This window comes from Trifolium pratense, linkage group LG2, assembly GCF_020283565.1.
Source record: "Trifolium pratense cultivar HEN17-A07 linkage group LG2, ARS_RC_1.1, whole genome shotgun sequence".
NCBI lineage: Eukaryota > Viridiplantae > Streptophyta > Magnoliopsida > Fabales > Fabaceae > Trifolium > Trifolium pratense.
This window is the reverse complement of record NC_060060.1, coordinates 56,213,784-56,240,085: the sequence shown is the minus strand read 5'-3', so window position 1 is coordinate 56,240,085 and position 26,302 is coordinate 56,213,784. Positions and strand designations below refer to the sequence as shown.

Here is a 26,302-nt window from a genome sequence, read left to right as displayed (position 1 = left end):
TACCCGGGTCGGGTTGGAATTGTTTATTATAGAGTACTACTTTGTCAATCCAACATCCGAACCGATATTATTGGATCCAAAAATTATGAATCAAGAAAATTTCTCAACGCACCCACCCACTTTCTCCCTCACTCCCCAAAAAATTCGGAAAACGTTTTCCGAATTTTTTATAGTGTAAATTTTACACTAAAAAACAATTCGAAACGTATTTTCCGAATTTTTTTAGGTGCGCTAGGGAGTGCGGGTGAAATGTTGAGGTGCGTTGAGAAATTTTCATGAATCAATCCAAATTAAGTTACAAGGCCCGGTTCAAAAAATTTTGAATTTCTTTTGCTTTAGTTTTTAACACCATTATCCGGCACACTAAACCGCTTAGTCTGATTTACAGGTTAGTTCTAACATGGTTTTAGTCTCCTCCCAATTATAATTGTGGGGATACCGTTAAGCTTGATCAATCTCAATAACATATCAAATGATTTTAGATTTTTATAGAATTGAACATGAATGATCTATATGATATAAACTTTCAATCCAACGGTGGATTTTGTAAAATTTGTATTCGTTGAAGCGTTATTGAGCGGTGTAACATTACTCAAATGTTACACCGGTGTAATTTGATCCCTCCCCATATATATATATATTTATATTTATAATTTAATTTATTTTTCTCTAAACCTATTTAGCCGAAAATTTTAGAGCTCATTTGGTGCACAGGATAAGAAGACAGGATATGATAATATTATCATATCCTGTTTAAATCTGTTGTTTGGTACACCAATAGAAAATGATAAGTTAAACCTATCAATAATCCTATCATGTTGGCTCTTTGTTATTTTTATCCATAGTTTTAGCAGTTTTAGCTGTGTTAGCACTTAGCAACCGGATAACAAAATTTTATTATACGTGAGACCTGCTTCGATTCCCGCAGCCTGCAAACTTCATGCATTTATCGGTGGAATTTATCTCTTTATGCTTTATTACGTTTTCCTCTTCTTTTGTTGTTATTTTCTTTTCTTATTTTAATATTCCTGTATGTTTTACTAACCTAATGTAAGTATTGATTTCCAACATTGCAGCCAAATTGTCTTCCCAACCTTTTTTTATTCTAACATGTATGTATGTTATTTTACGTACACTTTTTTTTTTGTTGGAAAAATAGTCTTCTTTTCTAGTTTGATTTTTGTTGGAAATTGTCCACATGTGTATTATTTTAATTTGATATTTATTTTAGTGTTTAAATTTAAATTTTAGTAGTGTCAATGAATTTTTACAACTATATAAAATTAATCCATTAATTTTTTTTAATGTTAATTAAAAATATGATTTTTTAAAAATGTAATGTTATCCTATTTTTTATCACGTGTGCACCAAACACATGGTAAGATAAAAGTTATCCTATCATTATCCTATCTTATTCTTATCCAGTTCTATCTTAAATTGAACCGCTCGACTTTTGCACAGGTCAGGTCCTACTCAATGCATATAATTTGTCCCACATGAATAGATACATTGAATGTATAACTACATAAATAAATATGAGATGATGGTACACACATTGAAATGTCTTAATTCTCAACTGTTATTCATAGCCTAATCAATTCTCCACACTTCCAACTCCTGCCCAACCTCTAGATTGAGAAAAAAGCTTAGTACTACAACTTATTTTTAAAGCGGTTAAAAGGCACTAATGAAATTTGTATTTATTGGTTCACACTTCACACCTATATATTAGCTCACGTGTATAGCTTTCTCTTTACCAATCTCATCTTTCAACCATTGCTAGTTTTGCTTATCAATAATTAAAGGCTTGGTTTGGTTTCTCAGAACATGCCAATTTAATTAGGCTAATGTGAATAGATAGATAGATAGGTAGATAGAGATACTAACAAGGTTAATATTATTGTGATAACAATAGTTGAACAGTACGTTGAACATTTTGTTAGCCTTAGCTGTAATATGCATTAAATTTAGAATTTCTTGATCGAAAATTCTAACATGTGTTTTAAGGGGAACTGGATTACATGTAGTCATAATGGGTGTAGTCCATATGAAATCAGTATCTCAAAACCGTCAAATTAAAATCAGACGATTTAGATCTTGAAATGATATTTTATTCAATTATTCTAATTAAATATAAAATTCAGATATTAAAATCCGGACCGTCTAATCTCAATCTGAAGGTCTTAAATTTATGACTGCACGGTTGCAGGTAGTATGTGATTGCATCCAATCCTAATACGTTCTAAGGGCATATGTTAAAGTATCTAACATGTGCTTTAAGGGTATATATAGTGACCAACAACCTAATGATCTAGATCTTGGTCTATTGAGGATCACATGATTCACATCTAACACTCAAAAAGTTATGTCCACATGAATGTTTATTGGATCAATATCAAGGGCCCTCTCTCTTTTGCGGTTGGAGATGAAGTTAGGAGAATGTTAACTTGTGCCCTTAAGGGCACATGTTAAGAAGATAAATGTGGAAAAAATTTAATGAACTTGTAGTGTATTCAATTCTCTAAACATTAAATGTTTTCTATCATTAAATGCTCTATTTCTATTTTTAGGTAGGTTAACATGTGCCCTTAGGGCACAAGTTAACATGACCCATGAAGTTAAAATGCCACACGCACAATTTAGGTTTAATTTTTTATATATATAAAGAAGATCGAGTTTAGGCCCGTTCACCAAAAAAATGTTTTTGGTTCAAATTTGAGCTTGAATATGCAACAACATTAAAGTTTTTAAGAAGAGTTTGTCTTTCATTGAGTTTCATAAGACTCGATAGATAAGTCTCTATAGTTGCTTAAAAAAAAAGTCTCTATAGTTGCACAAAGAGAATAGCCGATTTCAAAAAATTAAAAAGTTAGAAACAAAAAAAAGGTAGAAATATAGGATAGACTTTGTTTGGCAAATCCAAATTTTAAGCTTATGGCTTAGAAGTTCATATGAAAAAAAAATATGTCTCATAATTGTCTCTTTATTACAAACTTATAATTATCTTTTATATGCAATTTTAATTAGTGTTTGAGCTTAAAGTTTACCATTATTTGTTTCCATTTTTACTCTTATTATTTTAACGAAGACCAATTTTTACTCTTTATAATTTATTTTAATTTAAAATAAGGATAATACTAACATTTACCTTATATTAATATATCTAAATATAAAAAAGTTTGTATTTAATAATATAAAATATTTAAAAAGTTGAATCTACAAATTATAAGAAAATATTTCAACATTTCTCTCTTAGCAATGTAACAAAAAAAAATGCTACCCTTAGCAACAGTTTCCTTAAGGGTCCTTTAAATTTAACGTTTGTAATAGAATAGTCCCTTAAGTTTTTGTTGTATATGTGCGCCTTAAATCTCAAAATTGAAGTCTGTAAATGGATTTAACTACTGCGCCTCTTGTGCAAGACACAAGGACCGATACGCAAGGCGCATGTTCTTGGTTCAAGACATGTTCTCGCCCCTGTTGGCTCTACAAGGTGCAACATGGAAGGATCTAGAAGGCTGCAAGACACATGAATGTTTCGCGAGGCGCAACTTCTGTACTATCTACATTGCGCAAGGCATAAGAAGGTTGCGCAAGGCACACATAATTGTCCTTTGACGAGGAGTTCAAGGAAGCTCGAGAGAAACAATGAGTTAAATGTTCCACGACCACAAGTGAGGAAGACACCACATGTCCACCAAACCCTTAAGGTATTAGGTTAATGAGTCACATATCTTATAAATTCAACATTCTTCTCATTTATAGATGTGAGAGTTAGCCACTCACACTTGAAATCCAACAATCTCCACCAAGTGTGAGTTTCCACATCCTATAGTTGATCCAGAACCCACTACTGCTCCCCCCACTAAGCCGGACCACGACTTTGATGCCACTTGTTAGGGGGAGTTCGGTGGAGTTCGTGAGAAACAACAGATCAAATGCTCCAGTACCACTCAAGAGATGGAGTCGCCACATCCCAAAACCTTAATGCATTAGGTTAACGAGTCACCTCTCTTATAAATATTGTTGGGGATCCAGATGAGCTCAGGAAAAACAACGGGTCAAATGTTCTAGGACCACAAAGAGAGGAATACGTCACATCTCCACCTAAAATCTTAAGACATTTTTTAATGGCTCAAACCTATCTTATAAATCCAAGAATTCTTCCCTTAATAGTCGATGTGAAAGTTAACGACTCACACTTAAAACCCAACATAATTTATGCACTACTACTGACTGACTATATATTAATTATGTGCATTTTCTGACAGTGTGAGGCTTAGAGGCTAGGATTTTGGCAAACAAAAGAGAATCATTATGGGTTCAAGAACTAATGATTGATAACTTTTTGGGTTAGATCTAAGTTGGGAAACACATTACAAAATTTGTTCTTCAGTGAAGAGTAAAAAGTAGAGGAAATGAATATTGTTCTTGGAGAACAAGTGAGCATTTTCTTGGTACCTTTTGTTGAATCTCTTATTTAAGGGAAGTGATTGAGAAATGAGTAAAGAATATGTTTATTATTTGTGAACTTGTGAAGCTAATTTCTTGTAACTCATTTTATTTCTTTAAACAAAACCTAAAATATTCATCGTTAAACGGAAGTAGATAACAAATTTCTTGGTGTTCTTTGCTCTTTCTTTTTGTTATTTGCTCGATGGTTTGTGCATGCACTTAGGTCATTAAAATTTTATATAATTGCTCGACTTGGTTGCTATTGATTTAATCCACTCTATTATTGTTCTTTTGGATAAAGGGGTTACGAATTCACAACACTATTTAAGAATTAAATTTGTCTTTTAAATTTGTACACCATCAATATAATTTTATTTACCTAAAAAAATAACAAAAATTTTTAAAAAAACTAATTTAGCAGTACTAAAAAATCAATCTATTACAAACGTTAACCTCAAAGCCTTATATATATATATATATATATATATATATATATTTGACCTATATAAAAATATCTCCTTATGTATAAATGAGGGTCGGTTTGAAATTAAATATATCAACCAACATCTATCTGTTCTCATTAATTGATCATATAATGGCTGAAATTTATTACTAATTTTTTAAACCTCAACAAACAACTTATTTCTAAATTTCCTTCGAGAATTCCAAACATGACTTCTGCTCACAAAGAATGTGTGGTTTTTGTGGTCATCCTTTCAAATACTATCAGTTTTCAGAATATATTAGTTCTTTGATCCCTCTTTCTCTTCATTTCAAATCCTTACAAGTTCTTTTTGCATGTGATATCTTAAACCCTCTTTCTCTTCATTCAATCATCATCTTATTTTTCAGTCAAAAATTCTCATCACATTTCCCAAATCATACATTTCTAATTTCACCATTTCACACTTTTTGCTCTCTATAACAACTCTTCCTCAAACATACTCTTTCCATTTTACCCTCAAAATTCTCTTCTCTTTTTGTATTTTTCCTCTATACAATTAATGTCAAATACTTAACTTTTTATAACCAAATCTATCATCTTTTAATACCCTTTTGAATAAAGTTTCAAACTTTATCAATCAAACATAAAAATATTGTATTTAAGCCAAAAGGGTCTGTTTGAAAATTCACAAAAAATTAAGCTATGGAGATAGAACCAAGTTATAATAATAATAAATCAACAACATTAGGAAATGAAACATTAGCTACAAATTTACCATCATTGAGTCCATTGAGTGAAACCCTTTGGAGAGAAAAAACAAAAACAGAGTTCATTGGTGATGTATCAGCAAGATTAACATGGGAAGATTTAACTGTTAGGGTAACATTAAGCAATGGTGAAACACAATATGTTTTGGAGAAATTAACTGGTTATGCTGAACCAGGTTATTTTACTGCTCTTATGGGACCTTCTGGTTCTGGAAAATCAACACTTCTTGATGCACTTTCTAGTCGTTTAGCTTCTAATGCTTTTCTAACTGGTACTGTTTATCTTAATGGTCGCAAAGAAAAGTTATCTTTTGGAACTGCTGTGAGTATTTACTTTTTTCTTTTTCTTTTTCTTTTCTGTTTCTGAATTCTCATTTTTTTTTTTATTTATCTAAGTAGTTTAGTGGCTAAAATTTTATCTTTTAAATTGAATAGTGGCATCATCAGAGTTCGAACTCTGATCTGCATATTTCATACAATATCCATAATAACTGAGCTATGCTAATGGGGACTTAATTCCGATTTATATTATTTATTCTTTATCATATAATACATGTATGTGTCTATTTTCTTGATTAAGAAACTTGAATTACTTTATACTTGTATGTTTGTCTTCTTTGTTTTTTTTAGATTATTATGTTTAATTATCAAATTTTGAGAGAATATATAACTACTCTGCTTTTATCAAAATAAATATTTTGATGTTCATGGAGTAATTTTGGTCACGTTCATACCTAACATTAATATAAATTATATATATATATATATATATATATATATTTTTTTTTAATAAAACAGCTGTCACATGTATCACATGGATAATAAATATATAATATATTTTTATAAGAGTTTTAACACGGTTGCATTTTAAAATAAAAAACATTTAACAAAATTAATATTTAAATGAAATGTATAATACTATGTAGGAAGCAAATGGCTCTAGCAAGGGTTTTAGCTTAAATTTATGGGTTGGATTCGAACTTGAGATTATTAATGAATTTTTTTAGGTTCATTCTTATTTACACGCAGGTTCATTATCTTTTGAAGATTAAATTTATGGGTTGTATTTATTTCTTGAAGATTTTAATGTATTATTTTTTTTATAAAAAACTACCAAACTATATTAAAAAGTTATATATTTTAATTTTGATAATATTTTTCATTAATTTTTTTTTGGTGAACTTTTTTGCCTCAACTTATTAGACAAAATCATAGTATAAGATATTATTTTTTTCATTACTAAACAGTAGACACTTTTTACTTTTGATTTTATTTAAAAATCATATTCATAAGACACTAGTTTGTGACGTGAAATAATTAAATCTAGATAGATGAAATAACCCTAAACTAAAAGTGATCTTTATTAATTAGTTCCACCAATTAACATAATGTATGTATTTTTACCGTATACATCCAAAAGGGTGTGAACATTTTGTAACATTATGTCTGTATGTATTTTTTTAGGCTTATGTAACACAAGATGACAACTTAATTGGAACATTAACAGTAAGAGAAACAATTTGGTATTCAGCTAGATTAAGATTACCAGATAAAATGTCAAGATCAGATAAAAGAGCTTTAGTTGAAAGCACAATTGTTGCAATGGGACTTCAAGATTGTGCTGACACAGTTATTGGTAATTGGCATTTACGTGGTATAAGTGGTGGTGAAAAAAGAAGAGTTAGTATTGCATTGGAAATATTAATGAGACCTAGATTGCTTTTTCTTGATGAACCAACTAGTGGACTTGACAGGTTGTTACATTTATTATTTTTGTCTATAATTTTTTTTTTCTTCAAAGTAACATGATTGTTGTGACTAGTGTTATCCCCCACATAAATAAATTTATGTATATCTAACCACCAACTACTATTTTATCATTACTTTGGTTCAAGCTATTTTAATTTATGATTTTGGCATGTATTTTGAAAAATATAAGTAATTAAAGATTGTCTGACCTAGCTTTTTTTCCTCTTCTTTTGAGCTTATGCAAACAACTTACGTAATTTTTATGTATTATTATAAGTTTTTCAAGGTAGTTTATGATAAAATAGTTTATAAAAATACAATTTTGACTAGTATGAACTTATAAAATAACATAAAACCTAATTTATATTGCATAAGCTGTTTGCATAAGCTCAAAAGAAGAGGAAAAAAAGCTAGGTCAAACGGTACCTACATATGGATCTCTAAGAGGCTTATTATTTTTCATAATTTTTTTTAATAATTAAAAAACATATGTATAATAATTTACAAATGTAGGGGACTGTCATTAGACTCTCTGATATCTCTTATCAACTGAGTCAAGCTCAAGATTTTTTGGTTTATTTATCGGCTTATTTGTTTGATAGTACTGATTTGTCTATATATTTGCAGAAATGAAAAACGTGGATGCATTAAATGATGGGCCAAGCCCATCTTCCTACATTATCTTTTGGAAATTCTTATGGCCCATCTTTATCCACATATTTATTAAAAAGAGATCTATTTTTTTATCTCATTTATTTCTTAAAACACTGGTTGGGAATAGGCCAGGCGGCCTACAGGGGCCTTCGGCCTGGCCTGTATAAACCTGGCCTGGCCTGGCTTGATTATTAAAAATGCCAGGCTTAGGCTTTGAAAACGGCCTGTTTACATAAATAGGCCAGGCTTAGGCTTCTAAAAAGGCCTACGAAGCCTGATAGGCCGGCCTGTTTATAATAATTATTATTTATATAATATTATTATTTATATCTTATAAAAAAAATATTATCTATAATAATTATTATTTTTCGTAATCGTATTTGTTATTTTATTAGTGTTTAATTATTGTGTTAATCATATTATTAGCTTTTTCTTAATGTTGTAGAAATTATAAAAATTTAAATGTGAACTTTTTAAGGCCTGTTTAGCCTATTTAAAAAAACTATATAGAGGAGCTTTAATGTAACACAGGCTTTTAAACAGGCTACAAGGCCAGGCCAGACTTTTAAAAGGCTCAGGCCAGGCCAAAAAAATTAACATTTGATAGGCCGCAGGCCAGGCTCAGGCCTGAAAAAAAATCGTAGGCCAGGCTCAGGCCTGTCAAGGCCTGGCCTGGCCTGGCCTGTTCCCAACCCTAGCGCTGGTTGATCTATGTAGAATTATCAATCACAACGAATAATTTTTTTTTTCTCGTGTTCAAATGATTAAATCCCAAAAATTTATTGTGTTTTTTTCTGTTTAGATGGATAAATTCAAATGAATTATTGCAGATTGAAAAATATGTTCTCTTTTTAAAAATTACACATGATTTCAAAAATGCACTTCTACACGAAAACAAATCATACTTTTATTCAAAAATACAGATCGAAACTAAAAAATATACTGTTTTTATCTATTATTGAGGGGAAATAATTTCCTCCTAATTCTTGTATGGTCTCCACAGAAGAATGTACATGAAAATCATTTAACATTTCAAATTATTAAAAGAAAAATCAATTTATGTACAAAAAAAAAAATCAATTTAGAATTAATGTTTTTTTTTTGTCTTTTGGATAGTCGTACATTAGTAATCACAAGAAAATTGTATAGTTTTGCTGAATTAATTGATGTCTTTTCAATAATTTGTTGGAATCATTGTTTTATGGCAGTGCATCAGCTTTCTTTGTGACACAAACACTACGTGCATTGGCAAGGGATGGAAGAACAGTGATAGCTTCAATTCATCAACCTAGCAGTGAAGTGTTTGAACTATTTGACCAATTGTACTTGCTTTCTGGTGGCAAAACTGTTTATTTTGGCCAAGCTTCAGATGCATATGAGGTAATTAATTCACACTCAAGTTCTACTGTTTCATAGATTAACTAACAAGTCATTTTGATCATTAAATATGTCATGTCTGGTGTCGTGTCAATACTTTTTGAACACATACTTTTGCCGTTCAAAAAAAAAAAAAAAACTTTTTTAACGCATCTTTTGTTAGTCAGTTTAGTATAGTCCTCAAAATTGTCTTTTGTTAATTAGTTCAAATCTCGAGTGTGTCTTTCATTAGTCAATTTCATTCATAAAATTACTAGCGAAAGACACACTTGAAAATATTTTTATAATTTCGATGCATTCAGTGACTATAGTAACGACAATGTATCACACATTTGGACATCAAATCGTCTTTTACTTATCTTTCATACTATTCTTGCAATATGAAGAAATGAAGATTTTTATTGATGATTATATGATGTTGTATGCAGTTCTTTGCACAAGCTGGATTTCCATGCCCTGCTCTGAGGAACCCCTCTGATCATTTCCTTAGATGCATCAACTCTGACTTTGATAAAGTCAAAGCCACTCTTAAAGGGTCCATGAAATTAAGGGTATATTCACCTATTCTGCTTTATGACTCAATGTTTTTCCTTTAAACTCTTTGCACTTCTATGTATTTAATCAATAATTAAAAAGGTAGTTTTTTTTTTCGGTTTTGAAGTTGTTTCTTAGAGCGCAAGCCTTGGCGCAATGGTAAGGTTGTTGTCGTGTGATCTAGAGGTCACATTTGTAAATCCTGTAAATAGTCTCTCCGCTTATTTACGGGGTATGCAAATTATGAAATCCTACTTGATGCAAGCCTCTTGCCCTTTGAAGTACATCATTGTAAAACAAAAACATTTTAATACACGACATAATATTTTAAGTGGTAGATTGACCTTTCTGTCATCCAGCCTTTGATGATTAGATTCGTCTAAAAAAAATGATAAAGTTGCTGACAAATGCTAGTTGACCTAAATGATACAAGAGAAGTTGATTTTTCTTATTGATAATTACATTATATCCGGAAACATTGGTATCGATATTTCTTAGCATAACAGCTTCTGCATTTTTGTTACTACTAATGTCTTTGACAATTTTTTCATTGAAATCTTGCTTCACCAGTTTGAAGGAAGTGATGATCCTCTCGACAAGATCACCACTTCTGAAGCTATCAGAACACTTGTAGATTTCTACCGCACTTCTCAACACGCTTACGCTGCAAGACAAAAAGTTGACGAGATGTCCAAAGTTGTAAGTACTTTTCAATTACAAGAACTTTTCGATGAAGATTAATTAAAGTAAATCACTATTTTAGTCCTTCAAATTTATGAAATAACAATATATTGTACGTGTCACAATTTAGTCATTTTTTCAGAAGGTTCTATGTTTGCCTCAATGCAACAAACGACTATTGACGTCAATATATAGACATTTCATTAGTTTTGTTAGATGATCACTAAATTGATCGACGCTCGTTAATAAAAGACTAATTTGCTATATATGCAGAGAGGGACAGTGCTTGAAGCAGGAGGAAGTGAAGCTAGTTTCTTGATGCAATGTTACATATTAACCAAACGTTCATTCATTAACATGTCAAGGGACTTTGGTTACTATTGGCTTAGGCTTGTAATCTACATTGTTGTCACTATATGCATTGGAACAATTTACTTGAATGTTGGGACTGGCTATAACTCAATTCTGGTACATTCATTATTCTAAATAAATTCAAAGTTGTGTTTAAGTACAAATTACTTACTCTCTCCGGTTTCATATATAAGCAAAGATTCATTTTTGTTCATTGAATAACTGATGTGTTTGGTCTATAATATGAACCAGATACGTCAGTTATTCAACGAATCTAGAAAAGAATCTTTGCTTATGTATGAAACCAGAAGGAGTTTTAGTTTCTGTAAAATTTGTTTGCGTTGAAATTGGTTTTTATATGTTCCGTATATTGTGTGTTTTTCTAATTTTCAGGCTAGAGGTTCATGTGCATCTTTTGTTTTTGGTTTTGTCACCTTCATGTCAATTGGTGGATTTCCTTCATTTGTTGAAGATATGAAGGTAAAATTTTTGTGCCTAAACCTAAATGAGTAATTAAACTTTATTGTTTTGGAAACTCGTATCTGAGTTAAAAACCGACCAATCTGGGGACCAATTCCACCGTCCACTGGCGTGGCGACCCTAAACCTTATTATCAAACTTAATATAGTGTCATAATTTGATGAACTATTTCAATTACAGGTTTTCCAAAGGGAGAGGCTAAATGGACACTATGGTGTGACTGCATTTGTTATAAGCAACACATTATCAGCAACACCATTTCTGATATTAATCACTTTTCTGTCTGGAACAATTTGTTACTTCATGGTTCAACTACACCCTGGCTTTTCACATTATGTTTTCTTTGTGCTTTGCCTTTATGCAAGTGTCACTGTTGTTGAAAGCTTAATGATGGCAATTGCTAGTATTGTTCCTAACTTCCTCATGGGAATTATCATTGGAGCAGGAATTCAAGTATGCACCTAACTATAATCTTAAGCACTTAATTATGCATAACATTACATAATGATCCTTCTCTTTCATACCATTTTCCATATTTCTTCCTTTTTGCTTCAATATATAAATTTCTAGTTTCCCTTGTGGAAAAAAAATGTATCATGTTACTTGGGAATTTAGGTTAAGACTACTTCATAAACTAGCTTTAATCTCGATTCCCAAGTATTATGAGATGAGATTTTTTTTACTAGGGCAACGACATTGTATAAACAACACCCAAACTCCTCAACTAATCGATGTCCGAAACACCTCTTAAAATGTAATACGCTGCGAGGCTTACAAAAGACTCAAATCAGACAATACCTCAGAAAAGTGGCATGGTATACTTGAAATCAAAACATTGACCTTAATTGAGGGTCTAAGCCACACACGAGTGCTGATAGGGCCTTTAGCTCCTTTGACCGATTGGGGACTACAAAAGTCTCATTGATAGTGATTATACCAAATGACATTCTACTAATTTTATGCCATGTAACATACCATGTTACAAACAGATACTACTAAGATATGAAGCACAAACACTCTTTGGATTAAGCGTGTCGCAGTGTCAGACACCGACATGACACCGGCATTTAAATTACATTGAACTGTGACATTTTCTCAAATTATTATCGGTATCGACATGTCAGTGTCTGTGTCGTATCTAGTGCCCGTGCTTTATAGCTACTGAGCAATATGTTAAAAAAATCACTCTTCTAATTCAATTGTATTTACTATTTTCCAAATTTCAGGGAATATTCATGTTGGTCTCTGGCTACTTTAGGCTCCCACATGATATCCCAAAACCTGTTTGGCGCTATCCAATGTCATACATCAGTTTCCACTTTTGGGCTTTACAGGTAACAAAATTTACACAAGTCAATTGTTTGAGAGATATGTGCTACAATTGCAATTTGACATTACTGTTTAATTTATTTATCATTGATCATATTTGCTACTTTACTCAACTAATGTCATTGTTTTGTTCGATTTATAACCAAAATTTTGTAATGTGCAATCAATCAGTTGAACCAATTACACATTTATTTTCATGTGCAAGACACGCCGTGTGCAAACGGGTGCATATGCACGTAAGCACGTTTATCTGACTAGTTATATATAAAACAATGATGATTGGACAAATGTGAAACTTCTGTTAATTATTTTTTCTTGCTAAAACAACTTTTTTATTCGACATAAATTTACGTAAATATTGTGATTCATGTTTTTCCATGGTAAACATGACTAGTTGTAATGATAAAATGATTTTTTTTTTCAGGGTCAATACCAAAACGATCTAAAGGGTTTGGTATTCGACAACCAAACACCAGATCTACCTAAGATACCAGGCGAATACATCTTGGAGAACGTGTTCCAAATCACTGTGAGCAGATCAAAATGGATAGATTTAATCGTGATCTTAAGCATGATCGTCATATACCGCATTATTTTCTTCATCATGATCAAAATCAATGAGGATGTTACTCCTTGGGTTAGAGGCAAGCTTGCTAAAAGAAGAATGCAAAAAAAAAATGGAGGTCAGAATACAACTATTGCACCTGATGTTCTCACTCAATCTCCATCTTTGAGAACTTATATTTCCAATCAAAAGTAGGAATTAGTCCACTTTTGATAATATTTGACTTTAATATATCATGTGAATTTTTTGTCTATCTCTTTTGGTAAAGAATATTAAATTGCTAGTGAAAAGAGATAGATATGAAAATTTCACATGTTAAATTTCTATACATATGTGGTGATACATTTACTTAAAATTGGGATTTCAAAGACAAAGTTATGTCCTCTAAGTTTGAATGAAGACTTAAGTATATATTTTTAAATAGGATTAGCAATATGATATATGAAATTTGGGGTGTTTATTATCATTCATAGAACACATATAAATTCTCTGCATTATTTTTTGTTTATTTTCACAATCAATCAACAAAGTCTAGTTATGCAACCATTAAATAGTTCTGTTTCCAATTCAGCAGTATTTTATTTGGCTGAAACAACCTTAATTTGGTTTTAAAAATGCAATGTTGATGCAACATGTTTTTGAACCATTTTACGAGATTTTTCTAAAAATGCCGTATTCTGTACCAATATACTGGGTACTAATACTGTTCCCATACCTAGGCGATGACGAATCTTGACTTGGCTTATGTCGGAGAGGAATGATCAAGGAGGATTTAAGTTAGCTAAGACAGTTTCTCTTCAACAATCAGTGTCAGTTCGGGAAGGTGAGATGCTGCGGCCATGGATTTTAAAATCGAGTCAACTCGTATTCTCAGCTAAGTTTACGATTCCACCTCCCAAAACACGGTGCCCAGAGTTAGAAGTTGTTTGCACAGTTAATTTGTGCAATTCAGAACTAAACAGGACAATAATGTGCACAATTTATTATCTTTTATCAAAATAATTCCTTATAAGTTATACTTTCCTTCATGCTTCTAAAGCTCTCTACAGAATTTTTTTTGCAAACCCTCTGATTACTTGATAACTCGAGATGACTTGTGAGTATGTGGTGAGTTCGCTAACTTTTTTGAAAAAGGCCCAAAATTTTTGCAGGGGTTTCACCTTTTTCTTGAATTCCAAGTTTCGCAAATCGTTATATTAATAAAATCGTACAAGAATTCTGTTAGAAATAATATAAAACCATTAATATGGCTCTATCCTAACACCTTAAGGTTTTGGGATAATCGGTTATTTAATATGGTATCAGAGCCTCTATGACTAAGTGGTCTAGAGTTCGATCCTCGCTCCCCTCACTTTCTAATTAAAAAGTGGAATTTAAGCATATGGTAGGTGGGCCTATGCATTATCCACGCTTCAAGCCCAAGTGGGCTCTTGCGTGAGGGGGCGTGTTAGAAATAATATAAAACCATTAATATGGCTCTATCCTAACACCTTAAGGTTTTGGGATAATCGGTTATTTAATATGGTATCAGAGCCTATCCTAGATCCATTTGTTATTTTGTTGTGGAGACCTCCCATATTTGGGCCACCCGTTGTTGTTGATCCCACGTTCCAGCTTGTTCAGTTCTGGACGTGAGGGGGTGTGTTAGAAGTCCCACATTGGCTAGAGATATGGTAAAGATAGCCTTTATAAGTGTAGTGCAAACCTCAACTCTTAAGCTAGCTATATAAAACCATTAATATGGCTCTATCCTAACAAATTCACAAGTCGGCATTGACTTGGGACCTGAGAGTGTGCTTCTCTTAAGGTCTGAGGTTTGATTCTCTCTGTTATCAATTTGGGTGGGCTAATTTAACTTTTTCTTCAAAAAAAAATTCACAAGTCGAGTCTAGATAGACATTTGAGTTTGACAACCTCAGCCGTAACTAAATTATGTAACTTAGGCTTGCAATCTTCTTTAAAGTTTTGTATTACTTGTTGTTTTGAAATTTGAAAAAGTAGTTTTCGAAAATCAGCCACTAATGAATTATCGGGTTGAGTCTCGACTAGGTCGCTCTCTGTAAAACGTTTCGTGGCATTGTCCAAACTTGTACAAGACAAACTATCAACCGCGAAGTCCCTAGGATAGAACAACCCAGTTCAAACTGAATACCGATTAACATACTGTAAGACATTGGGCAGAAATACACCTTCTATGATTCGAAGAATCAATTTAATATTGATATGAAGATGGCTGAAGCCACTCTTGGAAACAATAGAACAGAAAAATTATGAGAGCTGCTATTTATAGAGCAAGTGAGGAAACCGAAAGAGAGGAATTCGTGGGAGCTTAAGCTGACCAGTTGGTCTTGTGGAACAAGAAACATGTGCGAAATTAAAACGGATAAATGCACATAATGAAAAAATACTTATTATTTTTTCACTTCTTAGTATTAAAAATTAATATAACACCAATTTTGGCCCGAGCCGGACGGACGGTAGCAGTGCGCGTGATAATCAACAATGTGTGCGAAATCTTCCATTTACAAAACTAGGTACCTCTTGGAGCACACCCAAGAAGCCACCTTTCCATATATAAACACTACTAAGGTGCAGGGGCGGCTCCTATGAGTGTGCAAGGTGTGTCACTGCATAGGGCCCCTATAAATTTGGAGAAATTGGAGGCCTCCTATGTACTATGGATCTTCAATATATGATATCATGATACCAACTACCATACCAATGGATAGTAGTTATATTAGTAACAATAAGCGTAAACAAATAATGCTCATGGAAATATTATTATTATTATTATTATTATTATTATTATTACTACTACTACTACTTAGTAATAAACACAAAATTAATAAATGATGAATAAAATGAAGACTTAATTGATCAATTTGCTTTAAAAAATGTTAAAATGTTGATATCTTTTAAGTAGCTAGAAGATTGATAGTAATATTAACTTGAAAATTATATTTAGATCTTATTGATTATAAAATGTCTATTTTTTTTTCGGAGGTCGCTTTTTATGTTGGTTATAAGAATGACTTTTTTAATGTTATTTAAAACTTATATAGAGAGGATTTTTTTTTTCATTTTTTTACTAGAGCCTATTTTTAATAATTGAGCAGGGTCTCTAAAAAGTTGGAGCCGCCCCTGCTAAGGTGTGTTCCCTTTAACATAGGACTTAAGTGAGCTTTTTTCAATTCATACTACACCCTACACTTGTGTTTATCTCTATGCCAAGTTTCCCTCCAAATTACCACTTCTTCCGACAGCTTTATTTATCAAGTTGAAAATGCAATAGTTCTACTTTAGATTAAAAAACAATAGACTATAACATAATAGAAATTTTTGTGCAAATCTAAGATAAAATAAACTTTCTCATTACTTGCTTATTTATTTTTTTATAAATAAACTTTCTCATTACTTGCTTATGACATAACTGCACATGTTACATTAAGAAAGTTTTGGAAGACTTCAAACTGCACACAACTAGTAGACATATTGTCTGCACACAACTAGTAGACATATTGTTGGGAAAAACCGGCATAGAGAAAATAAAAGAACGCAATCAACAACACAAGAATATAACGTGGAAACTCCAAATCGGAGAAAAAACCACGGTCGTTGTCAAAACCGACAACCAGAGAATAAACACTATGTGAAAATTGTTACAACACATAGACTACCCTCAACCTTCCCTTGGCCCCCAATACACCCACACTCTCCAAAGCAAATACCTAACTACATCTCTCAACCCTCTAATACAAGAGTACAAGAGAAAAACAAAAAAGTCAGATATAAGCTTAAAGTGCTACTGACTGGTGCAATTATAAACAAAGAACTTAGGTCCATTATATAACCTTGATTCCCTCATTGCTTCACCATTCTAAGCGATGTGGGACTTCTTCAATATAATTTCTTTGACCTTTTTTTTTTTCATTAGCAATGTGGGACTTACATTGCAATCAACCCCAACACATATCACACGTATGAATATGATTGTATGGTCATCCTTGAACTGTTCCCCATGTACAAAAAGTTATTCAACTAGTGCATGAAACCACATTCTTTGCACATGGCTAAGGACAGTTCACAGATAAATATCTCTTTCCAATAGGTAAGAAAATCATGCATGTTACATTTCTTCTTAGAAGCACACTTAGCTAATTAATACTGTTCTGTTCACTACCAGTTTCACATCAAAATAGAGTTTCTTTTAGGTCCATAATTTTGATTTGTCAATGAAAATAACATGAATATACACATGGTGTAGCATGATTTTATTATTTTAAAACCGAGCATTTCATATGACTCATAGTTACTGATAAGTGAATATGATTTAAGAGTAATATTAAAACTTAAATTATAGTATACCACAAATCTTAAGCATGAAATAAAAGAAACCGGAGTATTCTCACTCTACGGTCCAAAACGTAGATAAGAATAATTAGCCGAGCTTCGCTATCAAACATCGTATGTTTATTGTTTGTGTTTTTTGTATCTTAATTCTGACTGCAGTTGGGGCTGCAACCCTATAGTAGGCGTATTAACTGAATTTGACTACTTATGTGTTTTTCAACATTCACTATTCCATTCAATAAATGACTCTTACATTTTGATATACCAACAATCTTCCCCTCACATGTGAGTTCATTCTATATATTGCCCTCAAACAACAGTTTTGTCATCTACATACACATGCAACACCATTAATGCTGCATCAACCGGACACGTTGCTTGGCCACCGTTGTCAAGAAGACATATGATACAAGAAATCAAGACCCTTGGGCAACCCATCCACTCTGATACCACTATTGTGTCATGATGGAAGCTCGATGAATTATCACATCATCACATTCAACAAAGAGCGACCAGATAAGTGAATTAGACGGTATCTCATATTCATCCAAAATCTTACTATCGCTTACAATTTACTTTTCAATCTGATATGAGACCCTACTCACACTTAATATACGAACAATTTCAAATTTGTGATCAAACCTCATAATAAATAAACGACATCATCACATTTAATTGTGATTCTTCAAAATAACAAGAATATCACAATGAGATTACAACTACAATTTAAAATTAATTATATCTGTCTGGATTTTGTTATCAAAATTTCAAATATCTTCCCTTATTTTGTCTAAATATTTGACTTTACTCTATGTCGGCAACCAATCATGATGTGCAAGCCAAATCAGCTTAATTATTCACACTACATTGTCAAACTATATATGAATAAATATTTCTTTTGAAAGCTCAACTTCAAAAATAATTTGACCAAAAAGAGAGGGACATTTAACATATTAAAACTATCATATATATTAACTAAAGTTTTTTGTCACTTACCAAAAAAATGGATAAAGAATCTAGTAGAGATGCACTATATATCTTACCTCTACACAAGGGAATTAGGACTTCACAATGTTCCAATGTTGTCCCTGCTAATGCAATTGCGCTGCCAATATCGCCCCGCCACAGCAGGCGGGTTGGTTCCTCTGTCGTCGCCGGGAGCTCTTGGGTATTGCGGAAATGCAGCCGACATAGTCAAAATTGTGATACCGTTGCAGAGACCTCAAAATTCATTGCAGTCGTAATTACAAACCACAATTTAAAATAATAATGATTGACCCTAAATAAGATACTGACATGAGAAGATGAAAGATTAACATAGCCAAAGACAACTTGCCGGCGTAGCAAGGAGGAATCACACCTGAACATGAGCCAACGCCGCCGGCAAGTCATCCTTGGCTGCATCAATCTCTCTTCCTCTTATGCAAGTCCCTCTTAGGAGGTGAGTTTTCTTTTGCAGCATATAGTTGTGCTTCATATGATAAACCAAGATTTATATAAGGTGCTATATATTGAAGTTCAAAACCCTTTGATTTGATTGCCTACACTTTATCTTATATGGTCCCTTCACAAAAATTCCAAAAGTAGCATATGGCCTAACTTGCTAACCAAAAGCCAGAAAGTCACATTGTCTGTTTGCTACATCTCAAAATTCATTCAAAAGCAGTAGACATCATTTTTTGTCCTAAAATGTATCAAAATTATAATTAAAAATATCTTGAATGTATCTTTTTTAGTCGAATTGCATTTCACTAATATTATCGTCAAATATATATTTTTGTTGATCAGTTTAGTCCATATATTTACTAACAAAAACTACACTCAGAAATATTTTTGAAATATTTTTATAATTTCAATTAATTAAGAGATTATAATGACACCACCATCTTATACATTTGATGATTAAATTGACCATTTATTTGACTCAAAAGGTTACTTGATTTGGTATTATTGCAATGCAATATGCAAATAGGGGACCAATATTCAAGAAGTATTGGATCCTTTCACCTCTTTTTGTGTCATCCATATCATGGAGGGCATGGGAGAGATATGGCATAGGAATCTTTTCATTTGCCTTTGTGTTGCGTTGATAGTGACTTTTACCATCTCCTTGCATGAGTATTTCAAGTTAAGTTTTCATTTCTAATAGCCTATGTATATGAAAATATTGAGCCTACGATTTGATAATGATACAAAATTATTAGATCCTAAAATGAAGGGATACAAGATGAGGCAACCTTAATTTAATATGCTTAAATTAAATATTAGCATGTTGGGGTGTTTTATGATCCAAATTTTGTACCGTCGTATATAATTGTGTATTTCTGGCCTAGAATTTTCACGAAAGCTTGTGAACAGCTAAGGTCCGTTTGTTACGGATTATAAAAATAGTGATTTTGATGTAAAATAATTTAGAGATTTTTAGAAAAGTTGAATTTAATTTGTGTTTGTTTATTATAATAAAAATCACTTTTTTTTTTAAATAAAATAATATTTAGTTTGTTTGGATACAACTTATTAAAGTGATTTTTTTTAATTACAAATAATTTTTTTCTTTTAACATTTTTTTTCTCTCTCCTCTAAAAAAAATCGATTATTTTATAAGTCATTCTTAGAGGCCGTTTGTTATAGTTTATTTTAGAAAAAAATCACTTTTTTATAAAAATAATCACTTTTAATTGTTTTGCATCTGTTTGTTACAGATTTTTAAAATAATCAGAAACTAAAAATAATCAGAAAACAGCTAAAAATGAGAAGCTACTAAGAGAAAGTATATCCAGTCACATTAATTAATTCCAAAACTTTATCAAAATAATATGTTTATCATTTTTCACAATTCAAAGATCAAAATGCAATTCCAAAATCACAAATTCACAATCCAACCACATTTTCAAATTATCTTAAACATCAATTAAACTAATTAACTCTTCACAATTTCAACGGATTCATAACCTCTTTGAATAGACTCCTTCACAGCATCCAACACAAGTTGAGTCTTTCTACTACCATCTGACCATTTCTTCTCTGGCTTCATTTCCAATCTCTTAATTTTTCCAACCAAATCAGCAAATTCCTTAATCATCCAAACATCTTGAGAAAACTCTGTCTCAACAACATGCTCATTTGGTTTAGGACACCACATTCCTTGTTCAATCTTTCCATAATCTATCTCCGACCACTCCGAAAATTTTCCATATCCAAAACTCTCTTCAAATGGAAGTACTAAATCATGAAGTCTAAGAGACCCTTTTGTTCCCAAAATTGTTACATCAAAGGTTATGTAACTTAAGAATGAGCAATGGAATGTTGCAGATTTTCCATCTTCCCAATGTAATGAAGAACCACATGAGATGATTACATTGTCTTCATTGAGGGTGGCTTTTGGGAATGCAAGAACTGATTTTGGAAGTTCATAGTTTACTGACCATAAGATAGCTTGAATGCTGTACCAACCTATGTCACCAAGAGCACCAAGACCATCTAAATCTGGCTTCATGCGGATGCTGTTTTTGAGAAATTCAGGACCAGCATTGTATGCCATGCAACTGTGTATCTGATTATCAAAACAAACAAAAAGACATTATGTAAATATTAAGATCAATAATGTATACTCTTGTAAACCAATACTACCTACGTATGAGTCAACAAAAATTAATGTATCTAGTCAATGTTTTTTTTTTTGGTTGGTTTACAATGAGCTGAGGATCGAACTCAGGACCTATAACGTACTATCCAAACTCCTCACCACTAGACCAAACCTAGTGGCTTGTCAATGTTTAGTACAATAAATCATGGTTTTAAATTGCGTTTACGGTCGGCTGTTGCGGGAATTGGGATTGCGGGCATTGTGGATGCTGCGACGCACATTACGACTGTTGCAGCTGAAAATAATTTTAAATTTTCACAAACTATACGAAATGGCACCACCGTGCCGCAATAGTATCTATCCACCATAGTAGAGTTTCAGGTTGCTCCGCAAAATATTGATTGGGTGATACTTGAAATACAAAATTGAGAGATCGTTAAACATTAGCTCTGAAACTTTTGGTATTTGAAGTTCTAAAATTATAATTTTTTGTGAGAAGATTTTAACCAAATATGTTCGAAATCGTCTGATGCAGTTGTTGATGCGATAATGTGACACTTTGTGCTTATTATTTAAGGGTCATGCTAAACAGTGCCCCTAGGGCACTAGTTAAGCATACTAAAAAAGGAAACAAATGATAAAGTTAATGATGAGAGAAAATAACTTTTCACATCATTAAAACATTGAATGCACAATTTACGAGATAAAATTTCTATATTTGTATCCTTAACTAGTGCCCGGGGCACTGTTTAGCATTTTCCATTATTTAATATACATTCTAAAATTCTTTAAAATTATAGTAATGCAGAAAATAAATGGAAAGACAAAATGAAGAGTTTTTTTTTTTTTTTTTTTGATCAAAAAATGAAGAGTATCTTGAAACCTTAACATGACTCAATTTTTTTAAGCTCCCCCTTAGACTGAATTAATACTAGCCTATGAATCTATGTAATCCACGTATTGGAACAAATTTTTCCCACATTAATTCTTCAAATTAACTATTAATGATGTATAAGGTTAACTATCCTTAACTGTTAACCTCAAAAAATAAGTCTCATACTCTTTCTTAGCAAGAAAGCATCTCATTAACCACTACCAACCCTGCCTAGCAAATGCCTCCCCCAAATAAGTTGAGAATAGAAGCATGTTTTGTTTTTTTCCAAACATGTTTCAAACTCTAATTTTGGTTTCTTTTTGTGTGCTTAATTTTCTATATGGATCAATGAAATTGAAATAGTACCTCTTATTTTCTAAACAAAACTCTCTCTAGAAGAAATTGTTGACCCATTGATCAATAAAGATGCAAAAACATTTTACCTTTCGGATTTTCCGTACTAATTGTTTAATACAAAAAATATAATGCTAGACACACGTGACAACATGTTCATATAATTTTATAAAACCCATAGAAAAATGACCCACCATGTACAATTTCTCACGACATATTCTTCTAGTATTTGGAATGATGCCAAGCTTTTTTACCAAGAAAAAGCTACGTAAATTATATTTTATTAATTTAATTAAGTATTATAAAAATGTTGTCGGGTACAAGCTTCGCATTCTTATCGATTTGCTTAAGTTTGATACTACCATGTCTAGTAAAGTATGGCAAACTTTTGACATCAAAAGAGGCCAATTAGGATTTATCCACTTCTTTGTTATGACCAAAACAAAAACTAGTTTTGCAAAAACAAAAAAAAAAACTACTAGTAAAACCTAGAAAACTTAAAACTAGAAAGAAAAAAAGAGAGGCATTCGTACACGTGAATATAAAACTAGAAACTTAGAAGAAAAGAGAGGCATTCGTACACATGAATATAATACCTAAAACTCTCTTATTTTAATAAGCGTTGATTTTAAAATTGTGAAAATAAGAAATAAAACTTACATAGCATATTAATGTTCAAATAATTTTTATATTGTATAGGAGATATATAAAAAATAAAAGGAGATATTGCATGTCTATTTTTTATTGTTATAAAATTTACTTTTATACTAAAAATTATAAGAACCTATCTTGGAATTGCGGATATTGGTCATCGGCGCGGAGATTAGTCATCACTAAAAAATGGAGGGTACTTTGTAGTCAAAATTTAAAAGATTTGTTTTGTTTACAAGAATTTATGGTTAAATATATTTTTGGTTTCTATAAAATGAGGATTTTTAAGTTTGGTCCTTACTTAATTTTTGTAGTATTTTTAGACCGTACAAAATTATCCTATATAAAGTTTTTAGTCTCTGCTAAAATTAAATTTTTCTAATTATCCTTAAACTTTTTAATTTTTCTAATTATCCTTAGACCGTACAAAATTATCCTATATAAAGTTTTTAGTCTCTGCTAAAATTAAATTTTTCTAATTATCCTTAAACTTTTTAATTTTTCTAATTATCCTTAGACCGTGCAAAATTATCATATATAAAGTTTTTAGTCATTTTGATAAAATTCAAGGATGAACGGGTTCGTTTGACCCTACTTATTTTTTACTTTTCTTCTTCTCCTTAAAAAGTAGTAAAGAAATAAAAAAATTGTGTTTGACCCAAGTTTTCTCCTTATTTTCTACTTTTTTACTTTATTTCTCTAATTCTTTTAAGGAAAAATATGGTCAAATACAATTTTCTACTTCACTATTTCTTTTAATGAAAATTAGAAAAGTAGAAAATAATAAGTAGGACCAAACGAGACCTTAATATTGATAAAATTCAAGAACTAAAATTGCATACATGATAATTTTCACAATTATGTTGAGGAATGTTTTAGCTATTTTGATAAAATTCAAGGATGAATTTAATATTGACTGGTGAAAATTTAAAGACTAATTTGTTTATTTACTCAATTTATTTTACATTATTTGTTTCTTAAAAATGTAATACGTAGTTTGTAAAATAAATATTAAAAACCATAATACTGATATCTTTTCTATTTTTGGTACAATGGTGGTTACATTCCTGAAAAGTAGAGAAATTGCGCAAAATAAAAATAATATATAAAAGCACAGAAATGGAGCGTTGAACCAATTTACTATTTTAGTCTTTGTGCAATTTTTTTTTTTTAAAACCAACTTGTTTCTTATTGAATTCTATACATATGATTCCTCATATGATTCCTCTCATGCATGTGTACAGGACTTCCATTATCCAATAAAATTACAAAACATTTCATTTGATTAATCAAGATCACGATTTAATATTTTTTTTCTAGCTATTGTAGCTGTCCATTGGCATTGGCTGTTAAGTTATTAGTTGTGTATGAGTTGGATTTGTTAGCCTAATTTTTTTTTATCAAAATAAACTCACTTCATTTCATTAATCAACATGTTGTAGATACAAGGAGGAATCGAATCGAAAATACAGTGATTTGTTAGTCTAATTAAATTCGGTAACATGTATTCAGTGATATCCCTCGTCTCACTTATTTGGTACGTACCTAAGGGTAATTCAGTTAATAACTATATATTTAGAAGAGTTAGAGTTCTAGTGAACCCGGAGTCTCTACACATATTGGCTAATGGATAATTTTTGTCTAGTCTCAGTTTGTTATGTTTTTTTTTTTCTTTTGCAAAAGTTTTTGTTTTCTATTTTTATTATTAAAAAAATAGTTTTGATCTACACATTTGCATTAAATATTTTGACTAATCACTGTTTGTTTTTAGCAACAAAAAGATAAATATTAATATAAATCATGAAAGAAAAAAAAAGTAGTACTAAACTCAACAAATAAAAAATAATACAAGTGGTATTACACCTGCAGCACAAATTCCACTAATAGGTTATCACCTATCTAAATTATGTTACTGATACTTTTTATGTTATTGAAAAAAGAGATTTTATAATAATAAAAAATAAAAAAAAGAGATTTTATTAAAAATAATATAAGGTCAATCAATCTATAAACAAGTTAAATATCATACTATCTCTTAGATAAATATTATCCTAAAAAAGTTTATTAATTTTATTTATTTTTGTTAAAACTCTAACTCTCAAGAGAATAGAGCCCCATTAATCTAGAGTTCGGCGAGGTGGCAAAAAATTGTTTCCACATAGAAATCGAACTCAAATTATCCAGAACAATTCGTCTTAAAAAGAGAATTTATTAACCACTTAAATCCACTTTTTTGGTTTATTAATTTTTTTATGTATCAAGTGTAATTTATATGATAATTTCTAGCTATAGGGCAGTTCAATGAAAATATATTCATGATGAAAAGAAAACAAGCCAGAATATTAATGAACAAATTAGTGATCCAACATATTCTATTGTATCAAATTATAGAAACATACCCATTTTAGTTGACCAAAACGTTGCTCATCAGATAAAGCCTCCTTCATTTTTTTAGTTCGAGGGTGATGAACCCACATGGTACCATCCATAAACTGCACTCCATTAACCTCACAAGCTTCAAGAATTCGATCAAGCTCCACCACATTCATTGCAACCGGCTTCTCAAGCAACACATGCTTCCCTCTCTCGGCGGCCTTGACTGCCCAGGTCACATGCAAGGCCGTCGGAAGAGGGATGTAAACGGCATCTACTTCATCATCTTCCACAACAGCCTCGTAGCTACTGTAAACCCTAATAGACTCTGGTAATCCCTGCTCCTTCGCAAAAGCTGTCGCTTTCTCGAGCGAACGGCTTCCAATGGCTATGAGTGTGGCGTTTGGTGCTTTGCTTAGTGCTTTGCATAGCTTGATAGAGATTTGAGCACATCCAAGAATACCAAAACGTACTTTTGTTTCATAAGCCATATTTGAAAGGAAAGCTAGTGATTAAAGTGAGAGTTATTAGAGTTATGTGAGCTAGTTAAGAAGGATTTGTATATTGTGATGATGACCTAAATAAGATTAGTTTTATAAATGGCTTTAAAAATAGCATTAGTTTGGATCAAGATTTCACACTATTTTTAATCTAAATTGTCAATCAAAGATCCAATGGCTTAAATTAAAATATGTTTCTTTTCATCTAAAGCAATCTATGCCGTTAA

General features: G+C 31.4%; 2 protein-coding genes across 3 annotated transcripts; one reads left to right on the top strand and one right to left on the bottom strand.

Moving 5' to 3' along the window:
• The first annotated feature begins 4,953 nt into the window (after positions 1–4,953).
• On the top strand, positions 4,954–14,403 carry LOC123905495 (ABC transporter G family member 11). Of its 2 annotated transcripts, XM_045955117.1 has the most exons (11): positions 4,994–5,989; positions 7,132–7,421; positions 9,279–9,450; positions 9,876–9,998; positions 10,552–10,680; positions 10,936–11,130; positions 11,407–11,493; positions 11,674–11,946; positions 12,720–12,827; positions 13,247–13,505; positions 14,107–14,403. In XM_045955117.1, exons 1-11 carry the CDS (start codon positions 5,603–5,605, stop codon positions 14,121–14,123), a joined length of 2,040 nt encoding a protein of 679 aa, XP_045811073.1. In that variant the 5' UTR covers positions 4,994–5,602; the 3' UTR covers positions 14,124–14,403. The 2 variants fall into 2 exon arrangements, with proteins under 2 accessions (XP_045811072.1, XP_045811073.1); XM_045955116.1 differs by lacking the exon at positions 14,107–14,403 and having other exon boundaries at positions 4,954–5,989; positions 13,247–13,853.
• A 6,127-nt stretch (positions 14,404–20,530) lies between these two features.
• LOC123909025 (uncharacterized oxidoreductase At4g09670-like) lies at positions 20,531–26,131 on the bottom strand. Its single transcript, XM_045959797.1, has 2 exons — positions 25,602–26,131; positions 20,531–21,290 (listed from the first exon to the last, which is right to left on the bottom strand). The coding sequence occupies exons 1-2, from the start codon at positions 26,064–26,066 to the stop codon at positions 20,658–20,660; spliced, it is 1,098 nt and encodes a 365-aa protein (XP_045815753.1). The 5' UTR covers positions 26,067–26,131; the 3' UTR covers positions 20,531–20,657.
• Between the last annotated feature and the right edge of the window lie 171 nt (positions 26,132–26,302).